Source organism: Coregonus lavaretus (assembly GCF_964263955.1).
Source record: "Coregonus lavaretus genome assembly, chromosome: 19".
In the NCBI taxonomy this organism is placed as follows: Eukaryota; Metazoa; Chordata; class Actinopteri; order Salmoniformes; family Salmonidae; genus Coregonus; species Coregonus lavaretus.
The window spans coordinates 26,992,409-27,005,324 of record NC_140006.1 but is presented as its reverse complement, the minus strand read 5'-3'; the positions used below and the strand labels follow the sequence as shown (position 1 = coordinate 27,005,324).

General features: G+C 42.4%; 1 protein-coding gene across 3 annotated transcripts in view; it reads right to left on the bottom strand.

The window, feature by feature from the left end:
- Positions 1-644: 644 nt before the first annotated feature.
- LOC311146507 (E3 ubiquitin-protein ligase RNF220-like) overlaps positions 645-12,916 on the bottom strand; it is a gene marked incomplete at its 5' end in the record, with an annotated part of 169,310 nt that continues 157,038 nt past the window's right edge. For all 3 annotated transcript variants that reach the window (XM_084183013.1, XM_084183014.1, XM_084183015.1), the window contains one exon: positions 645-3,727. In XM_084183013.1, the coding sequence (XP_084039139.1) occupies positions 3,656-3,727 (72 nt within the window). In that variant the 3' untranslated portion in view covers positions 645-3,655. The remainder of the gene's footprint in view (positions 3,728-12,916) is intronic.

Genomic DNA, 12,916 nt, shown 5'->3' with positions numbered 1-12,916 from the left:
TGGACAATGAACACAATTGCATTTTATCGATTGCAATTTTATCCGCCGCCATCACCTCATGTTTCAGCATGATAATGCACGGACGGCCCCCATGTTGTCCCAGTTCTTCCATGGCCTGCATATTCACCAGACATGTCACCCATTGAGCATGTTTGGGATGCTCTGGATCGACATGTACGACAGCGTCTTCCTGTTCCCGCCAATATCCAGCAACTTCACACAGCCATTGAAGAGGAGTGGGACAACATTCCACAGGCCACAATCAACAGCCTGATCAACTCTATGCGAAGGAGACATGTCACGCTGGATGAGGCAAATGGTGTTCACACCAGATACTGACTGGTTTTCTGATCCACGCCCCTAGCTTTATTTTTTAAAGGTATCTGTGACCAAACAGATGCATATCTGTATTCCCAGTCATGTGAAATCCATAGATTAGGGTCTAATGAATGTATTTCAATTGACTGATTTCCTTATATGAACTGTAACTCAGTAAAATCTTTGAAATTGTTGCATGTTGCGTTTATATTTTTGTTCAGTATAGATGTTTTTAATGTTAATTCATATTCAGGACCTAAAGAGAGTAATGAGCAATGAGAACAATGAGTGATGGGATCTGTGAAGAGGCGGCACACTTCTGATTTACAATCATTTAATTAATGTCAAATGTAGTTTACAAACGGGAAAGACACGTACCATTTTCAAGAATATACAAGACACAAATTATTTGACACAATCATCTTGTGCAATTTGTCATCTTTGGGGCAGGTTGAAATAAATCTCCAGTTGAAGGAAGGAACCACAAAGTGAGAGAAGACCTTAACCCTTAATTCTCAACAGTGTTGTGAAGCAGATTCACAGAACTTGTCTTGTCACACAGGTGCAGTAAGCTCAAACATCCTATTATGGGTTCAAAGGTGCCCCACACATACCATAGCACAGCTCTATGTGTTCATTTGCCTATGCATGGTTACCTGTACACGTGACTACAAAGTGAAACTAGAACAAAAACCTATACATACATGTACTGTATGAATGAACAGAGGTATTGGGAAAAAATCTTTGTAACAATGTGGAATTGTTCTACAGATCCTTTGAGGTTCTACGAGCCTGTGATCATCCCTTCTAACAGGCTGCTCCAGAACATTCCTTTTAGAGGAACAATAATATTTTACTAAAGATGTTGTATACTGCTTTTATGAAAACAAATCTGCTGTGTGTCTACAATGCAGCCATCATTATGACTCAAATAATGGTTGTAAAATAGCATCTAAATCCACAATGGAGGGATATGATCAAAGACAATCTTAGACCTAAACAAAAAACGCAATGAACACTAAACTGGAGACAGTTCTGAAAACGCTAGTCCATGAAGAACATGGACGTGAATGGAAACCAGAAGGTCTGGACTGAAATAAATATCCAACGCTTTGCATTTGTGATTAAAGCCATCATCTATTGTTCCCCTTCACTGAACATTTTACATTTCTGTTCTGCACGTGTGTTAATATACAGGGGTTAAAGCAACAAAAAAATCCCATGACTGAAACTTAAGTCGATCTCAGATCGATTGTCTGGGGCAAATTAACCTCCCCTTTCATGACCATCATGCATTTAGGAAAAGAGGATAATTTGAGAGTTTGACCAATTCCAGTCCTTTTCAAGATTTTAGAAAAAAATACAAAGAAAAAAATAATCCATGACAGAAACCCGTCCCAGTGACAGGGAACTTTAACCCTGTAATATATCTGCAGGGTTTTCGTTGGGGGTTTGAATTCAGTCATAAACCTTTAATTTCTTCTTTCTTTTTTGTCAGCTTACATCAATACAGACATCACAGGATACATCGTTTTACAACTACAAAGCACAACACCTTGCTGTGGGGAAGTGTTCAGTAACTGGGCTTGGGCAGTCAGAGTGGGCTGGGCTGGGCTAACATGTCGGCCCACCGCTCCTTCCTTCACAGATGGGAAGGACCTGCCTTGACGAGTTGCCAGGTTGGAAGCCTGGCTGGGTCGCACAATGGAAAAACATTTCTGGAGTAGAAGCATCTTATGAGGCTTTATCAGAGTGGAGGCCAAAACAGAAAAGCTAAGTGATCAGTAAAGTGATATGATCAACACGTTCAACTGAGGACAAGCAGCGGAGGTGGAGGTTAACTCAACACGTAGGCTGTTCAACTGATGACAAGCAGCGGAGGTGGAGGTTAACTCAACACGTAGGCTGTTCAACTGAGGACAAGCAGCGGAGGTGGAGGTTAACTCAACACGTAGGCTGTTCAACTGAGGACAAGCAGCGGAGGTGGAGGTTAACTCAACTGCGTTCCCGGTTGTGATTTAGAAAACAGCTGTTCAATTGGCCAGCGTTGCAGTTACGTAACAATTCAAAGCCATCATCTCCCCTCGTCTAGGGTTAGAGCGATTTGAACCGTTCCATTCCATAAAAACAAACATAAAATAAACATATACTCCTTGCTTTAGGTTTAAAACTTCGACAGCTTTTACTGTATAGTTGAAGGAAAAACGTACACCATCTAAACCTTGAATTTCTAGTTTTGAGTAGTTTATTATTATTATTATTATTATTATTGTGACTTAAATCTATTCCTGTACAATGAAATACAACTTCAACCTCAAGATGACAACATCGGTTGAAAAATACAGAGGGCTTTCTTTTTCACATTGATTAAACATCATTCGCTACCCTTCCCCAAAACTCAAACTAAAAACTGGACTTTATTAATATATACTTTTGTGAGTGTGTGCGCGCATGTGTGAATGTGTGTAAGCATGTGTGCACATATGTATACAAGTGTAAGCGCTATGTCATTTACACACAACACTGTAAACTAACATACACTATTATACATGTGCTTGCACTGATTCTTGGAATTTGGTTGACTTCACGATTTAACACCACAAAAGAAGGAAGGAAGGAAAAAAAGAGGTTGAAAAGAAGAGGATCCTCTGGATGTTCCGAGGTTGTGGGTTTGGTAGAAAGCTCAAAGAATTGCTTGTTTTCCTTTCCCCCTTACCAGGCCTTCAAGCAGGGTGTGACGACCGGCGGCCAGCTCAATGTCTAGCTTGGCTGTCCTGATGGCTTGAACCAAGATGGGTTTTCTACACACAGCGAGCAGTGATGGTAAAAGGGGGAGAGTTACAACACCACCTCCTCCCACCTGAACACACCTTTCAGCAGAGATGATGTTGAGGCAAGCAGGGGAGGGGGGCACCATGAGTAGCACAACAGTGTAAAGCTGGGTCGCCTGAGAGCTAAAGGATCAAAACACACAGAAACAGAAGTGTGGAGTGGACCACCCACCAATAGAGGACAGGCTGGAGGGTGGAGGGAGCCAGTGAGGGGTGGTTGGTTTATTTGTCATTCTGAGAACACTCAGTCATAATGGACCACTGGGTTCGGTTCTGTTCTCAAACCGGGTTGGTTGGTTGGTTGATCAGTCAGTCAGTCAGTCAGTCAGTCCTCCCCTGATCGGAAGAGTCAATCAAGACATCAGTCTCGTCTCTTTAAGCTATGAGGGCGGCTTCACATACCCCAAAACAAAAACGGTGAGAACAAATGGAAATAAGAAGAGGGAAAAAATGGAGGGAGGAGGGGGTTGGAGATGGAGGCCCAGTCAGGGCAGGCGTAGTCTTCTTCACAAGTAGACGCGCCTTAGATCTCCTGGCGACGTGATGGTGTTGCATTGTGGGCACAGTTTCTTATTTCCCTGTGGGAGAGAAAGAGAGAAAAAGGTCATTGTTGAGGTCACAATATGAGCAGTTAAAGGTTTGTTTGAGTAAAGCATAGAGAATGCTTGTCAAACCACTCTGGTAAAATAGTATGTGGTACATAAATTGACTGACAGTACAGAAATGGTCCTGTAATAGATCAAAACAACCACATCAGTACAGAACAGGTATAAAACCACATAAAAGAGTAGCTAACCAAATGATGCTGGCATGCAGCCCACATCCAGCCACAGAGTGTAGAGCCCTATGCATGCATCCGCCAGTCAGACAGACGGCCTATAGTGGAGCACGTGGAGCATCAAAGCCTGCTCATCATCCTGTTCCAGGACTCCTGCTCTGTTCTGCTCTCTACCACTTTGAATCACTGCCATCTCCTATAAAGCCGTGTTGTGTGGGTGTAATTAAAAGGCAGCGGGTGCAGAAGCTGAGAACAGGGCAAGGTAAGCTGTGTGGTCTCCTTTCGCTGTGCCAAACGAGGAGGTGGTGGTAGTTAGGGAATGGCGGAAACCTGGTAAATGAGATTTACCGCCCAAAACCACTCCCTTTTCCTGGGATAAATAACTGTGAGAAACCGGTAAATTATAATAAATAATTTATATGAACAGCATGACGTGAAATGGAACTGTTAAATTATATGCGCTGTCTAAATCTGGATTCTCTACGGCCTCTGCATGATGAATCAATGCTCAGGGTGGGGACAGACTGCCCATCTCAGTATAGAGCCCAGTTCACAATGCATGTAGACCTATCATCTCATCATGGTAACTTTGTTCTTGTGACAGGTAGGCCTACATTTGCTGCAGCATAGTCTATGTTACAGTAATATAAAGACCGAATGCGTGTCTAATTTACCCATCTCCATCTGTCTTTCTGGGGTCACCTTGTTTTTTTAATTGTAAAGATGTTTTTTTATATATTCAACTGCAGATTTCTTAAATAGCCTATCACTCGAATATCATTGCTTTAAATCAGTGCACGCGCGAGCACTCTCTCGCAGTCTTTCTCTCTCCATCAAATCTATCCAAATTGCATCCTAAATGTTTAATCCTGTTCTAGATTGATACATCGCCCTATATATATATATATAGATGTCCTAGCGTACATCTTTCAGGTAATACATTCAATGCAGTATTAACCGTATATTTAGCTAAGTAATGAGGGATTATGCATAATAAGCTTCTAACTTATAGCCTCTGTCTCTTGCGCAAAACGCAAGCACCTGTGCTCCACTGGCCTCTCCTTAAAAAACACTCCTTAGCTCTTGGAGTCCCATACAGGAAAATCCAGACTAGAAAAGCTTGCTGGACATTATATTTTTTAGTATTTCTTATACCAATAGACTATTTGAGGATGGACACAAGCTCTTTAGTTGGAAAGAAGAGCGAAAGTGCAATGGCGGTACGCTATAGCAGTTATTTATTCAGACCCATAACCATGCAATTTTTGTTAAGAGAGGTGAAAGCCTTCTGCATCTAATTCTAGTCCTATATTATTCAAGGATGTCATTAGAATGATGATGATAAATGAAATACGTTTTGTTGTCCTTAACTGTTGAAAGCGAGGAAGGAATGAAGCAACAATAGAGAAAGGGGTAGGCAGGCTAATAACATTAGGGGAAATATTATGAAAAGGTACATATAGTACCAGTCAAAAATTTGGACACCTACTCATTCCAGGGTTTTTCTGTATTTTCTACATTGTAGAATAATAGTGAAGACATCAAAAGTATTAAATAACACATATGGAATCATGTAGTAACCAAAAAAGTGTTAAACAAATCAAAATATATTTTATATTTGAGATTCTTAGTAGCCACCCTTTGCCTTGATGACAGCTTTGCACAATCTTAGCATTCTTTCAACCAGCTTCATGAGGTAGTCACCTGGAATTCATTTCAATTAACAGGTGTGCATTGTTAAAAGTTAATTTGTGGAATTTCTTTCCTTCTAAATGCGTTTGAGCCAATCAGTTGTCTTGTGACAAGGTAGGGTTGCTATACTGAAGATAGCCCTATTTGGTAAAAGACTAAGTCCATATTATGGCAAGAAAAGCTCAAATAAGCAAAGAGAAACGACAGTCCATCATTACTTTAAGACATGAAAGTCAGTCAATACGGAACATTTCAAGAACTTTGAAAGTTTCTTCAAGTGCAGTCGCAAAATCCATTAAGCGCTATGATAAAACTGGCTCTCATGAGGACCGCCACAGGAAAGGAAGACCCAGAGTTTTTTTGTTTGTTTGTTTTAGGGGTAGATCAGCTTTAATATTGCAGATAGATTGTAACTTCCATCAATGTAATCACTTCCAATCCTCCATGTTTTTTTTCTCTTGCAAACATATGTATGTATGTATGTATGTATGTATGTATGTATATATATATATATATATATATATATATATATATATATATATATATATATATATATATATATATATATATATATATATATATATACAGTTGAAGTCGGAAGTTTACATACACTTAGGTTGGAGTCATTAAAACTCGTTTTTCAACCACTCCACAAATGTACAGTGGGGAAAAAAAGTATTTAGTCAGCCACCAATTGTGCAAGTTCTCCCACTTAAAAAGATGAGAGAGGCCTGTCAATTTCATCATAGGTACACGTCAACTATGACAGACAAATTGAGAAAAAAAAATCCAGAAAATCACATTGTAGGTTTTTTAATGAATTTATTTGCAAATTATGGTGGAAAATAAGTATTTGGTCAACTACAAACAAGCAAGATTTCTGGCTCTCACAGACCTGTAACTTCTTCTTTAAGAGGCTCCTCTGTCCTCCACTCGTTACCTGTATTAATGGCACCTGTTTGAACTTGTTATCAGTATAAAAGACACCTGTCCACAACCTCAAACAGTCACACTCCAAACTCCACTATGGTCAAGACCAAAGAGCTGTCAAAGGACACCAGAAACAAAATTGTAGACCTGCACCAGGCTGGGAAGACTGAATCTGCAATAGGTAAGCAGCTTGGTTTGAAGAAATCAACTGTGGGAGCAATTATTAGGAAATGGAAGACATACAAGACCACTGATAATCTCCCTCGATCTGGGGCTCCACGCAAGATCTCACCCCGTGGGGTCAAAATGATCACAAGAACGGTGAGCAAAAATCCCAGAACCACACGGGGGGACCTAGTGAATGACCTGCAGAGAGCTGGGACCAAAGTAACAAAGCCTACCATCAGTAACACACTACTCCGCCAGGGACTCAAATCCTGCATTGCCAGACGTGTCCCCCTGCTTAAGCCAGTACATGTCCAGGCCCGTCTGAAGTTTGGGAGAATGTCATATGGTCAGATGAAACCAAAATAGAACTTTTTGGTAAAAACTCAACTCATCGTGTTTGGAGGACAAAGAATGCTGAGTTGCATCCAAAGAACACCATACCTACTGTGAAGCATGGGGGTGGAAACTTCATGCTTTGGGGCAGTTTTTCTGCAAAGGGACCAGGACGACTGATCCGTGTAAAGGAAAGAATGAATGGGGCCATGTATCGTGAGATTTTGAGTGAAAACCTCCTTCCATCAGCAAGGGCATTGAAGATGAAACGTGGCTGGGTCTTTTAGCATGACAATGATCCCAAACACACCTCCCGGGCAACGAAGGAGTGGCTTCGTAAGAAGCATTTCAAGGTCCTGGAGTGGCCTAGCCAGTCTCCAGATCTCAACCCCATAGAAAATCTTTGGAGGGAGTTGAAAGTCCGTGTTGCCCAGCGACAGCCCCAAAACATCACTGCTCTAGAGGAGATCTGCATGGAGGAATGGGCCAAAATACCAGCAACAGTGTGTGAAAACCTTGTGAAGACTTACAGAAAACGTTTGACCTGTGTCATTGCCAACAAAGGGTATATAACAAAGTATTGAGAAACTTTTGTTATTGACCAAATACTTATTTTCCACCATATAATTTGCAAATAAATTCATAAAAAATCCTACAATGTGATTTTCTGGATTTTTTTCTCTCATTTTATCTGTCATAGTTGACATGTACCTATGATGAAAATTACAGGCCTCTCTCATCTTTCTAAGTGGGAGAACTTGCACAATTGGTGGCTGACTAAATACTTTTTTCCCCCACTGTATTGTTAACAAACTATAGTTTTGGCAATTCGGTTAGGACATCTACTTTGTGCATGACACAAGTAATTCTTCCAACAATTGTTTAAAGACAGATTATTTCACTTATAATTCACTGTATCACAATTCCAGTGGGTCAGAAGTTTACATACACTAAGTTGACTGTGCCTTTAAACAGCTTGGAAAATTCCAGAAAATGATGTCATGGCTTTAGAAGCTTCTGATAGGCTAATTGACATCATTTGAGTCCTGTGGATGTATTTCAAGGCATACCTTCACACTCAGTGCCTCTTTGCTTGACATCATGGGTAAATCAAAAGAAATCAGCCTAGACCTCAGATTATTATTTTTTGACTTCCACAAGTCTGGTTCATCCTTGGGAGCAATTTCCAAACGCCTTAAGGTACCATGTTCATCTGTACAAACAATAGTACACAAGAATAAACACCATGGGACCACGCAGCCGTCATACCGCTCAGGAAGGAGACGCGTTCTGTCTCCTAGTGAATAACGTACTTTGGTGCGAAAAGTGCAAATCAATCCCAGCACAATAGCAAAGGACCCTGTGAAGACGCTGGAGGAAAGAGGTACATAAGTATCTATATCCACAGTAAAACGAGCCTATATTGACATAACCTGAAAGGCCGCTCAGCAAGGAAGAAGCCACTGCTTCAAAACCGCCATAAAAAAGCCAGACTATGGTTTGCAACTGCACATGGGGACAAAGATTGTACTTTTTGGAGAAATGTCCTCTGGTCTGATGAAACAAAAATAGAACTGTTTGGCCAGAATGACCATCGTTATGTTTGGAGGAAAAAGGGGGACGCTTGCAAGCCGAAGAACACCATCCCAACCGTAAAGCATGGGGGTGGCAGCATCATGCTGTGGGGGTGCTTTGCTGCAGGAGGGACTGGTGCACTTCACAAAATAGATGGCATCATGAGGAAGGAAAATGATGTGGATATATGTGGACGAAGATGGCAGCCTCGCGACAAGCTCTTAGGAAACTTCGCAGTATTTTGTTTTATTATGTATTATTTTTTACATTATTAGCTCAGAAAGTGTTTTGCATCATTACATACAGCCTAGAAAACTATTGGATATCAGAGCGGCGGTAACTCACCAGCATTACGACCAGGAATACGACTTTCCCGAAGCAGATCCTTTGTTTGCTCTCCCCAGGGCAACTGAACTGATTCCAGCGGCTCACCCAAAACATCGCCGGCGGAGGAGTGGCACTCGGAGCGGCCTGCTGGTCCGACTTAGGAGGCGCGCACACCACCCACTGCTTCCAAGTATTCTACTCACTAATGTTCAATCTTTGGTTAACAAAGTCGACGAACTATGGGCAAGGATTTCTTTCCAGAGAGACATCAAGGCCTGTAACATACTCTGTTTCACGGAAACATGGCTCTCTTGGGATATTCTGTCGAAATCAGTCCAGCCAGATGGGTTCTCAGTTCATCGCGCAAACAGGTAGAAATATCTCTCCGGGAAGCAGAAGGGCAGAGGTGTGTGTTTCATGATTAACGACTCGTGGTGTAATTGTAGTAACATAGAGGAACTCGAGTCCTTCTGTTCACCCGACCTAGAATATCTCACAATCAAATGCCGACCGTATTATCTCCCAAGATAATTTTCTTAGGTTATAGTCACGACCGTGTATATCCCCCCTCAAGCCGATACCACGACGGCCCTCAAAGAACTTCACTGGACCTTATGCAAACTGGAAACCACATATCCTGAGGCTGCATTTATTGTAGCCGGTGATTTTAACAAAGCAAATTTGAGGACTAGGCTGCCGAAGTTCTATCAACATATCGACTGTTGTACTCGCGATGCTAAAACCCTCGACCATTGCTATTAAAACTTCCGGGATGGTTATAAGGCCCTCCCCCGCCCTCCTTTCGGCAAATCTGACCACAACTCCATTTTGCTTCTCCCTTCCTATAGGCAGAAACTCAAACAGGAAGTACCCGTGCTAAGGACTATTCAACGCTGGTCTGACCAATCGGAATCCACGCTTCAAGATTGTTTTGATCACGCGGACTGGGATACAGTGGGGAGAACAAGTATTTGATACACTGCCGATTTTGCAGGTTTTCCTACTTACAAAGCATGTAGAGGTCTGTCATTTTTATCATAGGTACACTTCAACTGTGAGAGTTGGAATCTAAAACAAAAATCCAGAAAATCACATTGTATGATTTTTAAGTAATTAATTTGCATTTTATTGCATGACATAAGTATTTGATCACCTACCAACCAGTAAGAATTCCGGCTCTCACAGACCTGTTAGTTTTTCTTTAAGAAGCCCTCCTGTTCTCCACTCATTATCTGTATTAACTGCACCTGTTTGAACTCGTTACCTGTATAAAAGACATCTGTCGTCCACACACTCAATCAAACAGACTCCAACCTCTCCACAATGGCCAAGACCAGAGAGCTGTGTAAGGACATCAGGGATAAAATTGTAGACCTGCACAAGCCTGGGATGGGCTACAGGACAATAGGCAAGCAGCTTGGTGAGAAGGCAACAACTGTTGGCGCAATTATTAGAAAATGGAAGAAGTTCAAGATGACGGTCAATCACCCTCGGTCTGGGGCTCCATGCAAGATCTCACCTCATGGGGCATCAATTATCATGAGGAAGGTGAGGGATCAGCCCAGAACTACACGGCAGGACTTGGTCAATGACCTGAAGAGAGCTGGGACCACAGTCTCAAAGAAAACCGTTAGTAACACACTACGCCTTCATGGATTAAAATCCTGCAGCACACGCAATGTCCCCCTGCTCAAGCCAGCGCATGTCTAGGCCCGTCTGAAGTTTGACAATGACCATCTGGATGATCCAGAGGAGGAATAGGAGAAGGTCATGTGGTCTGATGAGACAAAAATAGAGCTTTTTGGTCTAAACTCCACTCGCCGTGTTTGGAGGAAGAAAAAGGATGAGTACAACCCCAATAACACCATCCCAACTGTGAAGCATGGAGGTGGAAACATCATTCTTCAGGGATGCTTTTCTGCAAAGGGGACAGGACGACTGCACCGTATTGAGGGGAGGATGGATGGGGCCATGTATCGCGAGATCTTGGCCAACAACCTCCTTCCCTCAGTAAGAGCAATGAAGATGGGTCGTGGCTGGATCTTCCAGCATGACAACGACCGGAAACACACAGCCAGGGCAACTAAGGAGTGGCTCCGTAAGAAGCATCTCAAGGTCCTGGAGTGGCCTAGCCAGTCTCCAGACCTGAACCCAATTGAAAATCTTTGGAGGGAGCTGAAAGTCCGTATTGCCCAGCGACAGCCCCGAAACCTGAAGGATCTGGAGAAGGTCTGTATGGAGGAGTGGGCCAAAATCCCTGCTGCAGTGTGTGCAAACCTGGTCAAGACCTACAGGAAACATATGATCTCTGTAATTGCAAACAAAGGTTTCTGTACCAAATATTAAGTTCTGCTTTTCTGATGTATCAAATACTTATGTCATGCAATAAAATGCAAATTAATTACTTAAAAATCATACAATGTGATTTTCTGGAATTTTTTTTTAGATTCCGTCTCTCACAGTTGAAGTGTACCTATGATAAAAATTATAGACCTCTACATGCTTTGTAAGTAGGAAAACCTGCAAAATCGGCAGTGTATCAAATACTTGTTCTCCCCACTGTGTGTGTGTGTGTGTATACTCCCGAGTGGCGCAGTGGTCTAAGGCACTGCATCGCAGTGTTAGCTGTGCCACAAGAGATCCTGGTTCGAATCCAGGCTCTGTCGTAGCCGGCCGCGACCGGGAGACCCATGGGGCGGCGCACAATTTGTCTAGAGTAGGGGAGGTAATGGCCGGCAGGGGATGTAGCTCAGTTCGTAGAGCATGGTGTTTGCAACGCCAGGGTTGTGGGTTTGTTTCCCACGGGGTGTATGAAAAAATATATATATAAATAAATAAATAATGTATGCACTAACTGTAAGTCGCTCTGGATAAGAGCGTCTGCTAAATGACTAAAATGTATATATATATATAAATAAACACACAGTGGCTTGCGAAAGTATTTACCCCCCTTGGCATTTTTCCTATTTTGTTGCCTTCCAACCTGGAATTAAAATGTATTTTGGGGGTGGTTGTATCATTTGATTTACACAACATTTACATAACATGCCTACCACTTTGAAGAAGGCAAAACTGCTCCAGCTCCTGCAAGTTGGATGGGTTCCGCTGGTGTACAGCAATCTTTAAGTCATACCACAGATTCTCAATGGGATTGAGGTCTGGGCTTTGACTAGGCCATTCCAAGACATTTAAATGTCTCCCCTTAAACCACTCGAGTGTTGCTTTAGCAGTATGCTTAGGGTCATTTTCCTGCTGGAAGGTGAACCTCCGTCCCAGTCTCAAATCTCTGGAAAACTGAAACAGGTTTCCCTCAAGAATTTCCCTGTATTTAGCGCTCTCCATCATTCCTTCAAATCTGACCAGTTTCCCAGTCCCTGCCGATGAAAAACATCACCACAGCATGATGCTGCCACCACCATGCTTCATTGTGGGGATGGTGGTCTCGGGGTGATGACAGGTGTTGGGTTTGCGCCAGACATAGCGTTTTCCTTGATGGCCATAAAGCTCAATTTTAGTCTCATCTCACCAGAGTACCTTCTTCCATATGTTTGGGGAGTCTCCCACATGCATTTTGGCGAACACCAAACATGTTTGCTTATATTTTTCTTTAAGCAATGGCTTTTTTCTTGCCACTCTTCCATAAAGCCCAGCTCTGTGGAGTGTACGGCTTAAAGTGGTCCTATGGTCAGATACTCCAATCTCTGCTGTGGAGCTTTGCAGCTCCTTCAGGATTATCTTTGGTCTCTTTGTTGCCTCTCTGATTAATGCCCTCCTTGCCTGGTCCGTGAGTTTTGGTGGGCGGCGGCCCTCTCTTGGCAGGTTTGTTGTGGTGCCATATTCTTTCAATTGTTTAATAATAGATTTAATGGTGCTCCGTGGGATGTTCAAAGTTTCTGATATTTTTTTATAACTCAACCTTGATCTGTACTTCTCCACAACGTTGTCCCTGATCTGTTTGGAGAGC